This window comes from Dermacentor variabilis, chromosome 10 (genome assembly GCF_050947875.1).
Source record: "Dermacentor variabilis isolate Ectoservices chromosome 10, ASM5094787v1, whole genome shotgun sequence".
In the NCBI taxonomy this organism is placed as follows: Eukaryota; Metazoa; Arthropoda; class Arachnida; order Ixodida; family Ixodidae; genus Dermacentor; species Dermacentor variabilis.
Genome location: NC_134577.1, coordinates 39,658,298 through 39,672,829, shown reverse-complemented (window position 1 = coordinate 39,672,829; position 14,532 = coordinate 39,658,298). Strand labels below are relative to the sequence as shown.

The 14,532-nt window shown below is 49.3% G+C and overlaps 1 protein-coding gene across 3 annotated transcripts in view; it reads right to left on the bottom strand.

The window, feature by feature from the left end:
• Positions 1 to 3,256: 3,256 nt before the first annotated feature.
• Positions 3,257 to 14,532, bottom strand: part of LOC142560363 (putative peptidoglycan muropeptide transporter SLC46) — a 47,049-nt gene continuing 35,773 nt past the window's right edge. For all 3 annotated transcript variants that reach the window (XM_075672409.1, XM_075672406.1, XM_075672407.1), the window contains 2 exons: positions 14,291 to 14,447; positions 3,257 to 6,913 (listed from right to left, as the gene is read on the bottom strand). In XM_075672409.1, the coding sequence (XP_075528524.1) occupies positions 6,829 to 6,913; positions 14,291 to 14,447 (242 nt within the window). In that variant the 3' untranslated portion in view covers positions 3,257 to 6,828. The remainder of the gene's footprint in view (positions 6,914 to 14,290; positions 14,448 to 14,532) is intronic.

The following is a 14,532-nucleotide window of genomic DNA, read 5'->3' as shown; positions in this document are numbered from 1 at the left end:
AAAAAGCGTATCATGCCTACACATGAAGGTTGTTCGCGCGGTTTTCCCATCGGGGGTTACTGAGATAGTACACAAACACTAACAGTAATTTTTCAGCTGTTAGTCGGTTTGTAGAACGTGATACACAGAAAAAGCACTGAGGGCGGTATGGAAAGCTGGGCAAGTTACTGAAGTTGCAGAATGAGACTTGGCACAGAAAAACACAAGTCACAGACCAGGTGACAATGAGGAGGAACATCTATTTGTCAGCTTTCTCTACCGGGAAGAGGCAAGTGTAGCACAATCAAGGCGCAACGACGTCCGGAGCCTCATGGAGTACACAAATGGACAGGGCTGTATTCGTGTATACATGCGCCTTCTGATGTCCTTGGGTCTGAGCGCTCACCTGTTGTCTTTAGGCACCCGGAACAACCTTGCAGGACTTGTTTTTGAGGTATTTGTGCACCACTGCACGATGCACGAGCGGTACGAGTCGTGAAACGGGTGAAACATCGCGGAGCACAAGCACACAGCTACCGAGGACCACAGAACTGACGAAACTAGCCACATCGGTCAACGCACAGCAGCGCACGCATCTCGATGACAGTAGATAACAAAAATAAAGCGTTACGTAGCGGACTAAGCAGCAGCCGGGCCGGCGGGGATGGCACGGCGGCGCGGACGCGTAGACAGTCGAGGGAGTTGAGAGGGTATTTCGAGAGAGGGCGTAGAGAGAGGAGTTGAACGGGGGGAAGGGCTTGGCCACCTGGATCGGCGCGCGTGCGCGCGACGATCTACGAGGCCGTGCAAGGGAAACGGATTTTTGCGTCGCCCATTACAGAGATGGCGCCAATTTCCTGTGCCACCGGAACCGGGGAGTGTCCCCCCCCTGGTTAGAGCATCGGGCTAATGCACTGGAGGGGCGAAGGTTCGAATCCCGCCGAAGGACGCGCGCCATCTCTTTTGCGAATCTACTCGGCAAGAACCCGACAAGCGACTGGCCGGCTGACCGACCAACCTAGGCGAAACCACGGAATGGTAGGCAAAGAAAGCTTCGCCTTATAACCACCGGGACACCGGACACACTGTGTCATTGTTGTTCTGTTACAACTCGGCAGACTCGCTACTGTTACAACTCTACTTGGCAGACTGTATATAGTCTGCCAAGAACTCGGCTAATTATCGGGCTAAACTCGGCTGAAATAGCGAGCTATAAACGCCCGCTATAGCGGGCGTTTATAGCGCGATGCTAAAATAGCGCGATGCTAAACAGCGCGATGCTAAACTGGAGAGCAGGACCAGGTAGGCAGCCACATGGAAAGCATAACGTTCGGCAACTCTTGTCGGGCATTTCATGTCTCGTTACAGCGGAGAGCTGGATGACTGCTCGCTCCACGGTTCATGCAACCTTCTCGGATGTTGAGGCGGTCTAACGGTCTAACTCACGTATAGGGAAACGCACCCCAACGTAAAGCCAAGCCTTGGCTTGGAGAGCGTTGAGATGCCGCAGAAGATAACGCCTGACCTGAAGGTGCCGAAGGAGACGCAATAGAGGAATGGCTACAGGCGTTATCCCGTGCCAGACTTGGTTAACCAAGCAAAGCTGTGGCATCACGTTAAGGCGCGTTTCTGAATACGGGAGTTAGACAACTATTTCAGGAAAGCAGTGCACCACGCGTTTCCCACAAGCGGTGCGTATCGTGTCAACTCAAAGTAGTGTGGTTTTTTTTTTTTTTTTTTAATGAGCATACAGTTGACGCAGTCCCTGCAAATATGTCAAACAGTGCGTGAAACGACGGCCTTAGCAGACATGCAAATCTTCGGCGTTACGTCCCTCGTTTTACGCGCTATTGGGTTGTCAAGAATAACTAGCAAGCTTGAAAATGCGCTCTAGCATACATGTCCTTATTCATATTTTTCATGTCATTTAGCCAAGTTCCAGCTTAGTTTTCACTGTCGCAAGATGCTTCTTGTCTTCACTACAAGTATAGGCCTGGACCATTTTAACAAATTTGTGTTAAAGAAAATTGTGTTTTTTAACGGGGAAGCACTGCGTCTCCGGTTAACACCAAGCAGAAAAAATGCTGTATATTCATTCCGACCCATCCACATCTAATAAAGTAACAAAAGCAATTGTTTGTTTCTTATATGTACACGCAGAGACAAGCACATGAGTGACATGCACAAGGGTGCACTTGCCTATAGCCAGAAGGGAGAAAAAACACTAAAAAAATGGTAACCAGTTTTTGAGATTGTGTGATGTCTTTTCTTTTTTTTTACAAGCCTGTGCGTTTCTTTGCAAATAATCAAAGCATTGAAATGTTTTACGTGCGTTAAACATGAGCCTACAAGAAGATAAAAACGTACACACAATTTTCTTTGTTGTGTGCAAACAACAAATAAGAATTGAGGCTACTTGAAAACAAACATTAATTGTCAATTAGTCTTATTGCAACATTGCTCACGCCGTAGTTCATCTTGCTCACGTCGTAGCTGACGAGTCGTAATCACTGAACAAATGGATCGACGAACCAGACGCGCCACTAGCGTGTTTTAGCACGGCGTATGCAAACCAGCGATGATGTGAACTGCAATACTGGAATACATAAGGGGCGAGCGTCGTCGCTAGTGGCGACATCTATAGCGGCGGTGTGTTAAACCGAAGAGCACGGCAATCTTCCACGCAACGGCCGACTCTGTCCAGCTTATGTGCCAGCGTAAACGTGCAGACAGCCGCACAATAGCAGGAGGAAAATGTTCTTTCTATCGCCCCTCCTTTTCGGTGCCGAGAGTCTTGCAAAACAAGGACGATTTTAACCAAGATGGATGCGCACAGGAAGATGAATACGAGGCGACGAACAATGGTCAAACGATGGATGTCGCTTGAGCCAACATTTCGACAAGGAGGGAGACTTTGTCCTCTGTCAAGCCTCGACCGAAACAAGTGCCTCTTGTCAACAAACGATGGCTCAAGGTATATCCATTGTTTGACCATTGTTGACGACCTAGACAACAACTTGGTGTAGTTTATCACAGTACCACACGTCGCCAGCGGGACCAATGTCCTCCGGGTACATCTCGCGGCATTCCGTCGTAGGTAGGTCTGCCGCTGTTATGTCACAGCCACGCTTAAATCTCACCAATATGCTGTAACAAACAGACGTCGAATTCGGCGAAGCTGGCCTCGCCCTTGGCAAGGCCGTGTCCAGCCCGTTGTGAAGAACAGGTTAGGAACATCCGATTTGTGCAACACGTTTCAAACATCACAACACCGGTGCCGAATGTGTTCACCTTTCTTTATTGAGTCGTTCCAATGATACGGGTAGCAGTTTATACAGCGAAACACTTAAAAAACGAATCGCACGCATGTTTGCTCCCTAAGGGTAACGTATTTTGAGGTTAGAAGTTGAGAGAAGGTCATCTGAACACAACAAGTAGATTGCGTTGGGATACACCCTAGATTGCGTTGGGATACACCCTTGATCAAAGATATACGGATCGAGGCTTCTGCCGCCAAACCCCAAACCTAGAATCGGGAGGCCCAGTCCAGGCTCAACTGCACTAGGCAATGTTGGACCGTGCGCGTCAGGTACAAAGAAGTTTTGTTTTTCATATAACGTTGTGGTCAGCATACCTTTCATCACGTAATTTTTTTGTTTGACCAAAGATTACTTCCTTCTCGAAGTAACGCAAAATAAATATGACACGAGTAGTACTGACGATGAGGTATTTTCAAAGCTCGGTCGACAAAGAACTACGTAGCCTACCGATAAAGCGCATCATAGTTCTTGCTGGTTAAAGTAACAAACTGCTCCTGTGACCGGACCGCGCTTCACATGGGCTGCGTCCATTCATAGTTAAACGCGCTGGGAACGCAAAGACGCAAGAACAAAACTGCTGCGATATTCTAATCGCCTGCATAAAAAGCAGCATAGATTTTTCTACAGAAGTGCACACGTGAGAGGACTGTGCCCGCGTAAATCACCGACGAGCAAAAATAAAACGCACAACGTACGAAAACTAAACATGGATAGAGCACACCCCGTCATAGCTATCGTGAAATGCAAGCAATGACCTTCGGAAAGTACCATCCACTGAAAGACGCTCTTCGTGTGTCCATAGGAAATTAAGCGTACGTTAGTAGCATGGCACATAATACAGCAAGTACGTTAAAGAAGCTTTTCTGCACATGGGGCTGACATTTTTCGTCAAATATACACGGGCCACTTCCCGCTCTCTACCGGATCTATCCCCGGGCCAAATCGCGCAGGTCGCGGGACGATCAAAAGCTGCAAAGCTGCGAGCATAGCTACAACTGGTTGCAAATGTGAAAATCATGGGCAGGCATGCAGAGCGCTGCTGTTGCATTATCTATCGATTACTATCTGGTGTGCATTTATTGGCTAAGCCAGCGGAAGCGGATGTGACGAAAGCAAATGGCACGCCTTCAATCAGCGTCCCTTTCCAACCTAGTATAGTACTCAAGTCTACTGTCTATAGTTTCCGAGTCTAGTGCGGTTCTAGAGTCTACCGTCGCTACAAAGACGAGTCGCGGCGTACCTTACGTCACACAACGGTCAACGTATTCTGTAATGTGATCGATGGAAAATACCACCCCACACGCGTATGTAAAAAATGGACGGATTTTTTTTCTTTTTTTTTAGATCTTGCGCGACAGAAAGAACATGACTAACGGAGATCTACGCACAAATCGTGGGCCCTTATAAAGAGTGCAGCTCTTGGGAAATGCTTTGGCGTAACGCATGCGATTCTTCGGCAAGCGTTCGCTGCACAAGAATGAACGCAATCGTTTCTTTTTTTAATACTCCGCGCGTAACAATGTCTGCGCTTCTGTGCTGGAGAGACACCACGCTTGTTTGCAACATGGCTTTTTTGGGAAACAACTCGAGTCAGGCTGCCATGAATCCTGGGGGTGCTCCGCGGTAAACAACGGTATGGCATAGAAATGCTAAAGGGATATCGCGGCGAATGACTGCGTGGCAGCTACCTTTAGACACGATTGCTGCACCTCCCTTAGGAACGTTTCTCTGGTGCCACTCTAGAAACTTACAAGCTACAAAACATTGCACTGCTTTGGTCTAGTTTAGGAACACTCGATCACATTAGCGAAGACTGTATGAAAAGTTGCCAATTATAGCCCACAACTACACAAAACAAGAAAGAAAGAAAATACCATGCCGCCTGCGACACCGATTCAGCCGTCAATTCCATTTTGTTTTAGAGTAAACCGCTGCATTGACTGGCACGGCAGCATCGGCAAAGAAACACGTTAAAACTGCAATCATGCACTGTTGATATTAGAAGGGTAGCGCATCTGCTGCAGAAGGAAACAGCTTTCACGCGTTGTAAGTCAAATTAAAGACAAACAGCGGTACGTAATCGTGACTGTGCGTAGTTCGACGATGGTGCCACGCGTCACACCAGTCGAGATGTGCGAGAAGCTTTGACCATTGCACCGGATGCCACGCACGAGGCATGTGCAAGCGCATCGGGATCGTAGCCAGCAGACACGTAAAGGTATAGGCAATAAAACACACACACACACCGTGTGGCCCACTGTTAATCGGAACACTCAAGAGCGCCGATCAAAGTTTGCGGGTGCTCCCCAACTGCGGGCCCTGGTGGAAGCGCTGCCAATGCGAAGAGCAGGCTCGTAGGAAGGGGCCATCGCCACGTATACCTCAAGTCGTCCGCTGCAAAGCCGGCAGCTTTCAGCCTTGACATATAGACAGAAACTCTCGCCCCATATCATGACTGAGTGTTCACTGAAACAGTGGGCCACACTTTACGCATACATTCGTTACTATATAGGTGCTAATGTGCGCGTCGTGCTCCTACTTGATATGCTTCTGTCCAGTGGCTCAGAGCCGAAACTATACCGATGAGCGTCTCGATCGCGCATGAGTCGGAAGCGGGCTTCATCGCTCCTCGAGCGACTGGCGTATATAGTAGCGATTGCGTCTGCGCGCAGACCTCGGAGGCAGCCAAGCGCATGCGCAGTGACGCACTTGGGTCTGCGCCAAGTGCGTGAGCGAAGCCGTGCTCGCAGGACCATTAACACGTCGCATTGCCCGACTCCTCAGGTCAACACGACGCGGCGACGTTCCCAGTTTGTAGGGTGTCGCGCGACGGTGACGGCGCGTCGTATAATGCGTCCGAAGCACCTTTACACCAGTAGTGTCGCACGCACCCTTTCACTAACCCTGCCCTCCCCACAGCCCCACACCCCCACCTCGCGACGTGTTAGCCGTTTACATGGATTCGCTGAAGCCAACTCGCACATCGAACAGGCGTAGCGATTCGATACGTTACTGGCGAATCCATGCAAACGCTGCAGGAGACGCCTGTGACATTAGAGCGTTTTAGCATAGCGTAACTATCGCTCCGCTTTCCACCTCGGAATGTACGGCACACCCACGCATGCGCAATCGGCGGCAGGGGCTTTCGTCAACAAGAACGGCGCAACGATAACGCTATGCTAAAATGCTCTATTACATACATTAAACTATAAAGATGAAGCCACAAGTAACGCGTTTCCGACATATTTTTTGGAGTTATGTCGTCCTCCCATTCACGCTTGGCCACGATTACGCGGTAATTTAGGCCTAACACTGTCCCCACGCGTTCGCACCAGCGACAGAAAGTACTTCGCGATGCGCACTTCGGCCGAGGTAACGTCGCCGTTCTCGTGAGGTATAAAAAAATATGGACGCGCGGACGCTGTAAGACGACACTCCCGATAATACGTCAGAAATGCGTTTCATGTGGCCGCCGCTATAATATCAGCTTTCGGCGTGATCGATAGGTCGGTCGCGCCGGCCCAACTCTTCAGTCGTTGATGGGTGCCGGCACCGCCAACTGTTTGGACATGTCTTCGTACTTGACACCCTCCCGATGCACCCTCGTCACGTAGCTGTAAACAAAAAATATGTATATACATACACATATACCTTAGCAGCACTCCAGGCTGCCGCTCATAATAATAATAATAATAATAATAATAATAATAATAATAATAATAATAATAATAATAATAATAATAATAATAATAATAATAATAATAATCGGGTGGGTTACAATTTTGCCCAGCATCGACGACAGTCTACTTTGACTGCTAAGAGGACAGCTTCGCTCCCGTTTGAGAAAGACAAAAAAAAACAAGCATATGTTATCGCTGTATTTTAACACTTTCCATGTGCCAACCTATGAGAAACACTACGTAGCTTACATTAAGAGCATCAGAAAGCGTAACGTTTCCATGCGTGCACGGGCGATCTTCCCGTCGAGCTTCCAAGCACCCTGCTCTGCCGCCATCTTGTTCGGACAGCGAGGTTGCATGCATCGTTTCCGAGTTGGTGGCCGTCATTAAGAAGCTCTTGCCGGATTCGTCAGTATTGGAACGAGACCCAAGATGGGCCGCCTTCCGCTTAGCCGTCTTTTTAACCATCTATACAGCGAGCATTAGAACAATGTCATCATCATCGTCGTCATCGTTGTTGTCAGTCCGTTTGATGCAGGACAAAGCTGGAGTACCCAATAACCCTTGCCATGTATGAAATGGAACTAGCCCCATGTCGACAGACTCTTTTGTAAGCGCAAGAGATGGGAGATGGAGTGTGAGGACAGCCCGACCATCAGCGTAAAAATTCGACGTATAGCGACGCACTGCCGTCAAATATGGTAGTCCTTACACAAATAATAATAATAATAATAATAATAATAATAATAATAATAATAATAATAATAATAATAATAATAATAACAAATAAGTCACAAATAAAAAATTACACCGTTCGGGACAAACATTGTCCCCAAACAATAATCATCTGTTTTGCTCGCCTCTTCTTGAAAACTCTGTACTCGCTACTCTCGCGTCAAGGGGAGCGGCAACCTTTTTCCTATCGCGAAGCGAAAGGGTCTTGGAGAGAGAGAGAGAGAAATAACTTTTATTTATATAGCCGGCAGATTCGTGGGGGGGCCAACCCCGCCTAGATGGCGGCCAGAAGCCCTTGAGCTCTAGCGGCATCCTCGGCCTGCTGGACAGCCAAAAGTTGGTCTTCGGGGGCCGAGCTGAGCAACACGGTCTCCCACTGCTTCCCATCCTGAATGTTTTGGCCCTGTCGGGGCGCCCGAGGGCAGGCCCAGATAATGTGATCCAGGTCCGCCCTTTCCTGACAAAGTTTACAATTGGCCGAATATTGGTCTGGGTAATAATGATTGTAAGTCACCGGATTCGGATATGTATTTGTTTGAAGGAGGCGCCATGCCACCGCCTGCTGCTTATTAAGTGATGGGTGTGCGGGAGGAAAACGCACCCTCCCCAATCTGTAATGATTAGTTATCTCCCTATAGCCAACCATCCGGTCCCCTGTCAGCCCCAACCGCGGCGCCCCGGTGGCTCGGTTTGTGAGTCCTCGAGCCACGGTGTCGGCCGCCTCATTGCCGGGGAGAGAGGAGTGCGCAGGCGCCCAGATGATATGGACAACCCGCTCACCGCGAAAGTTTTCCAGGATACGTTGTGATTCCGGCGAGATGCGTCCCTTTGCGTAATTTAAAATGGCGGTTTTAGAATCACTGACTATTATCGTGGCCAGTGTGGAAGCCATCGCGAGAGCAATGGCCGATTCCTCAGCCACCTCGGCTCTGTTAGTTTTAATAGATCCGTTGACCTTACGCTCACCTTCCGAGTTCACTGCAACGATACACATATTCTGAGTAGTCGTGTACTCTGCCGCGTCGACGTACACCACGTCCTGAGAGCGTTGGAATCTCCTGTGTATAGCCCTTGCCCTTTCCTCCCGCCTCTCCCTGTGGTGTTCGGGATGCATGTTTTTGGGTAGCGGTGGGATAATAAGCTGCTTCCTTATGTCGTGGGGAATGTCTACTTTAGTGCCATACTGTGATGCGTATGTTACTCTAAGCTTGTTAAGTATGTGTCTGCCAGTAGGTGTTTGTGAGAGTCTTTCATATTGCGCTATCGTATGGGCTTCTATGAGTTCTTCGAGCGTGTTGTGGACACCTAAGGCTAGGAGCCTGTCATTTGATGTGTTTATCGGCAAACCTATGGCTTGTTTGAATGATCGTCTAATGATGCCGTCGATTTTTGTCTTTTCTGCTATTTGGAGATTTAGGTAAGGGGTTACATATACTATGCGGCTGATGACAAAAGCCTGGACTAGTCGTACCAGATTGTTCTCTTTCATCCCATAATGGCGATTAGCTATTCTCTTAATTAGTCTCATTGTTTGTTGTGCGCTGTTTTCTAGTATTCTGATTGTTTCCCCGCTGTGACCGTTAGCTGATACGTGGAGTCCGAGGACTCTAATGCTGTCGACAATAGGTATTTGGTTGCCATTTACAAAAAGCGTGATGTTTGGTTTATCCGTAGAACTCTTACAGCCCCTCCGTGTCGGTCGGTATAGAAGTAATTCTGATTTTTGCGGCGAGCATCTCAATCCTTTATCCACAACATATTTCTCAACTGTATGCACGGCTGTTTGGAGGATTTCCTCAATCTGCCCATCACTTCCACCTGTTACCCAAAGGGTGATATCATCGGCGTACAGGCTATGCTGTAATCCTGCTATATTTTCTAGTTCTGCTGGCAGGCCAATCATAGCTACATTAAAAAGAAAGGGAGATAAGACTGATCCTTGTGGTGTGCCCCGGCTTCCGAGTTTTATCTCTTTGGATTTCACTTCACCGATTGTGATTTGCGCAACACGGTCAGAGAGGAAGTCTTTAACATACGCGTGGGTTCGTTGGCCCACTCCTAGGCCTTGCAAGTTTTCTAAAATAGCCCTGTGGGTGATATTATCAAAGGCCTTCGTAAGATCAAGACCAAGGATAGCTTTTGTATCTAGTGTTTGAGGTCCCGCGTCTATTATTTGGTGTTTGATTTGCAACAGAATGTCTTGTGTAGACAGTTTTGGTCTAAATCCAATCATGGTGTGCGGGAAAAAAAAGGCCGTTATCTTCCATGTAATTAGTTAGACGTGTGAGGATGACGTGCTCCATGAGCTTGCCAGCACACGACGTTAACGATATAGGCCTGAGATTCTCAAGTTGAAGTTTCTTTCCCGGCTTTGGAATCATTATAACCCGGGCGGTTTTCCATTGACGTGGAATATTACCCTGTTCCCAGCAGGTATTAATATACTTGGTGAGGGCCGAGATAGATTCATCATCGAGATTTCTCAGGATCTTGTTGGTGATTCCATCCGGTCCTGGCGTGGATTTCGTGTTGAGCCTGATGAGTTCCGCTCGAACTTCAGCCTCGGTTATGGGGCTGTCAAGATACGGGTTTTCCTTACCAGTGTACGGATGTTGTTGTTCTTTGGTTGTATTTCCTACGTATAGACTTTGTAGTTCCTGTAAAAGTTCTTCTTCCGTGCCTTTGTATCTGTGAATTATTTTGTACAGGCAGTGTCGTTGTGTGGACTTGCTGTTTTCCGGGTCTAAAAGATAACGCAGAAGATTCCAGGTTTTAGGTAGCCCTATCTGTCTCTCCATGGCGTTGCACGTGGCCTCCCAATTTTGACGGCTTAATCTATTCGCATAGTCCTCTATTTCCTTATTGAGCATGGCGATTTTCCTTCTCAGGTTTCTATTAAGTTTTTGCTGCTTCCAGCGTTTCTGCATACTGCTTTTTGCCTCCCACATATGTAGGAGTTTGCTGTCCGCCTCCTCTATCCCTGCTTTTTCCGGAATAGTCTTAGTGGCTCGTATCACACTTTGATGAAGTTTTTTAGTCCAAATATCGATGTCATGTATGACTTCATCAGCTTCCTCCTCCCGGATTTTGCGGAAGGAGTCCCATTCGACAATTGTTATTTTTCTGCCTTTCTTTCGTGATGGGCCTGCGTGTACAGTTGTTGCTACAATGAAGTGATCACTACCCAGATTTTCTTGCGTGTTTATCCATTTTGCATCAGGTGTGTTCTTTGTAAAAGTTAGGTCTGGTGTGGTGTCATTGCTGACACTGTTACCCATTCTAGTGGGCGCCTGTGGATCCGTTATGAGAGTGAAACCCTCCTGCTGAGCGTCTAGCCATAGATTACGACCCTTGACGCTCTCCAAACGGTATCCCCAAGCCGCGTGGGGTGCATTAAAGTCCCCTACAATTACCATTGCATTTCTTTCTGCTAAATTTAAAGATTTACGAAAAAGTGGGCCGAATCTCATCTTGTGTCGAGGGCTACTGTATACATTTAAGATGAAAAGGCTTCCTTCTCCCTTGCGCATGGGAATGATTTCAATCAGGACGTGGTCTACACCGGTCACGCCAGTGGTGTGTTCTATGACCGTAAGGTTTCTATGTACGAGAGTTGTAACAGACGCCTTCTCGTCGGAAGCACCGTATGCTTTGTAACCGGAGAATTTAGCCAGTCCCCCCGTTTCTTGCAGGGCGATGACGTCTGGGGCCTCCTTGCTACTTAGGAACTGCTGCAGGTGTCCCCGTTTCCGGCGATACCCGCGACAGTTCCATTGCCATATTATGTATTTATTACGCGGAGCCATGTTTAATTGTTTGATTCTCCCCGGTGACTTTACTGGTTTCTGTCACTACGGGTCGATGATATGGTTTGGTGGTCGCTTTTACCGGTCCCACTCCCGCAGGCCTCAAGTCCTTTTGCGCGTTTTCAACAACTGTTAATCGGGTTTCAATGCCTTCTATTCTTTGTATAATTTCCACGAACTGTGCTTGTAACCCGGCGAATTGTTGTTGTAGCGTCTTGGTTAACTCCACAAACATTCCCTCTACTTGCTTTTCTAACTGCGTTGAGACGCTGCTTTGCGCGTCTGGCGCGTCTTCGGCTTTTCTTTTGTGGGGCGGCGTCCCTGTCATTTGCGCGAGAGCGGGCGTTGACTCGCGGCTAGGCGTCTGTGCCGTACTGGCGGTAGGCGTGTGACTTGGCTCGTGTGTCCTATTCTGCTGAAGCCTAGCGTTTTCTTGCTTTAATTGTTGAATTTCCTCCCTCTGCTTAGCATTTTCACGAGTAATTTGCGCTAGTAATTTTCTAATTTGGATCATTTCCTGCTCCAGGGCGGACCCTTCTATTTTAGGCGTTATATTAGATGGGGAAACAGCGCCGGAGACCGTGTCTGCCCAGCTCACCTGCGTTTTGTTGCCGTCGTACCCGCCAGAGCCCTCCGGGGTTCCGCGTAGTGGGGATCCTCTCGATCTCGATTCAGACCTGGGCCGGGACTTGGAGTTGGAGTGGCCGCCACCGCCTCCACCGGGGAGTCTTGGGAAGGAGCTAGAGCGGCTCCTGTCGCGGTGTCTGCTGCCGTGGCTGTTGGTCCATGTCGATCCCTTGTGCGATTCGGTGCTGCCCGACCGCTCCCTGGACCGACTTGGGCGATTTTCCGCCATAGCTTTCTTCGGTGGATGTTCATTCCGTTGTTGTTGTTGTTGTTGTTGTTGTTGCTTCCACTGCCTCTTTCTGAGAAGATATGGGATCTTGAACCGTTCACGGCACTTTTTGTCTCCTGTGAGGTGTCCCTTCCCACACATGAAGCATCTTGGCTCGCACTGATGATCTTCGGGTGGATTGAGAGTTCCGCACCCGCGACATTTCTTGCTGTTCGGTGTCGGGCAGACATCCGCTCGGTGGCCGAGGCGGCCACAGGTGGTACATGTTTCGTACTGCTTACGATATAGTAGGCATCGGTATTCAGCTCCACGGTAGTACACGTAGTGTGGTACGTACGTTCCTTCAAATACTATCACAACCGAATCGGTGCGTCCCATGCGTCTTGCGTGTAGTATAGTCGGGTTTCTGCAGTTCACCAGGCTTTTTTCAACGTCTTCAGGCGTGTCGTATTCTGGTATACCGTGTATGACTCCCTTGGAGGTGTTCTCCGGCGCAGTAATGTAAGCGGCCGTACTGTATGTGTTCGATCCAAGTTGGATTTCCCGTATCTTGCTGTAGCGTTTCGCATTCTCCAGTTTCGGCGTACTCATGATCATGGTGTTTTGTCTCGGATTGATGCGTAGCGTATCTTCTCCGGCATTTTCTGGTGTCAATGCGGCTGCCAGCAGAACGCCATCCTTTATGTTGGCAATGCGTTGTTGCGCCATGTCGAGCCCACCTCTCGGGCGGATCACGACCTTGTAGTCATCCTCCGGTAGCTGCGGTTGCCTCGGGGCCATTGGTCGCTGTAGAATTCGTGCGTTCGTGGTTTTCCACGCCGTTGAGACCGGCGAGTCTCCGATGTTCTTGGATCGTTCATCGAGGTCTGGGCGTCTCTTGGCGTTACTGCGGCGTTCGTGAGCCGCAATCCAGCCCTGGTCGTCATATTCTTCCGGGGAAATTGTCTCCCCTTCCACTTCTACGACGTCCATCCTCGCGTCTCGTGGCGAAGCGGGGGCCCGACCGCACCCGAGACAGGCGGCGTTCCCGCCGAAGTGGTGGGAACAGTGGCGTCGTAGACCCAGCTAGTTAGGGTTAGCCAGGCCGCCGGCGTGGCAGTGTATTAAAACTGCCTTTGTGGCTCAAAAAATCGCCCACCTGGGATAATCCCGATGTCTTCGTAGTCCGTCGACCTTCCTGTGTGAGATGTGGTAGTTCTAGACTCGAGAACTGCCTTTTTCCGCCACAATCAGGGAAAGTTTTCGGAGCCCATGTGCATCCCGTCTTGACGGCTCGGCCCCCTAGCGGCGTTTTTTCAAGGGTCTTGGAGCTACTTTTTTTTGCAGCGAAGCTGCTTATGGCTAGGTTCTGGCGTATCTCTTCTCCGTGGACACAGACCAACAATTTTTCATACGTGAGCCGATCCCGAAGATAGTGCAATACCGGGCCGACCCGCGGCGGAGGTGAAGCAGGAGTTAACTCCCCCCACGTGGGCCGACCCCGAAGATAGCGAAATACCGGGCGGACCAGCGGGGAGGTGAAGCAGGCGTTAAGCACTGCCCATACGCGGGTCAGAGTGCAAGGGCACTGACCTTTGCGGCAGGCCGCTCGCCGCCTATCGGAGAGACCATTGAGGAGCGGCAGATTCGTTCACGCGGCGGCAAAGACGCTCGCAAGCGTTGCCATGGCAATGCTGGCGCGTTGTGCCGCCTGCGGCATACCGGGCGCGTTTTTTCCCCGCTAGTGTGAATGGGGCTTTAAAGAAACGCGCGCAAGATAGGAGGCTATTATTGTTTGGGGACAAGATATGCCCCGAAGGGTGCGAATTTTTTCTTGGAGACATGTATAGACAAGGTGTGTATACATACAGACTACTATTGCAGATTGCATGCATGCGTCCCTAGAATTCTCGAAAGAATACCGAGAATACGTACGCGATGAGTCCGGCAGAGATGCAGGTGATTCCGGCGGCCACCAGGTAAGGCAGCCCCGGCAGGAAGTCGATAGACCAGTTGAACAGTGACGTGATGAACACCTCGCCCAGGACGGGCACCACCGCGTCGAATGAGGCCAGGAAGGCGAACACCTTGGCTGCACAAGGATAACCCGACCACGGCTCGGACAGAAAGTCATGTGTGTGTGTGTATATATATATATATATATAGATAGATAGATA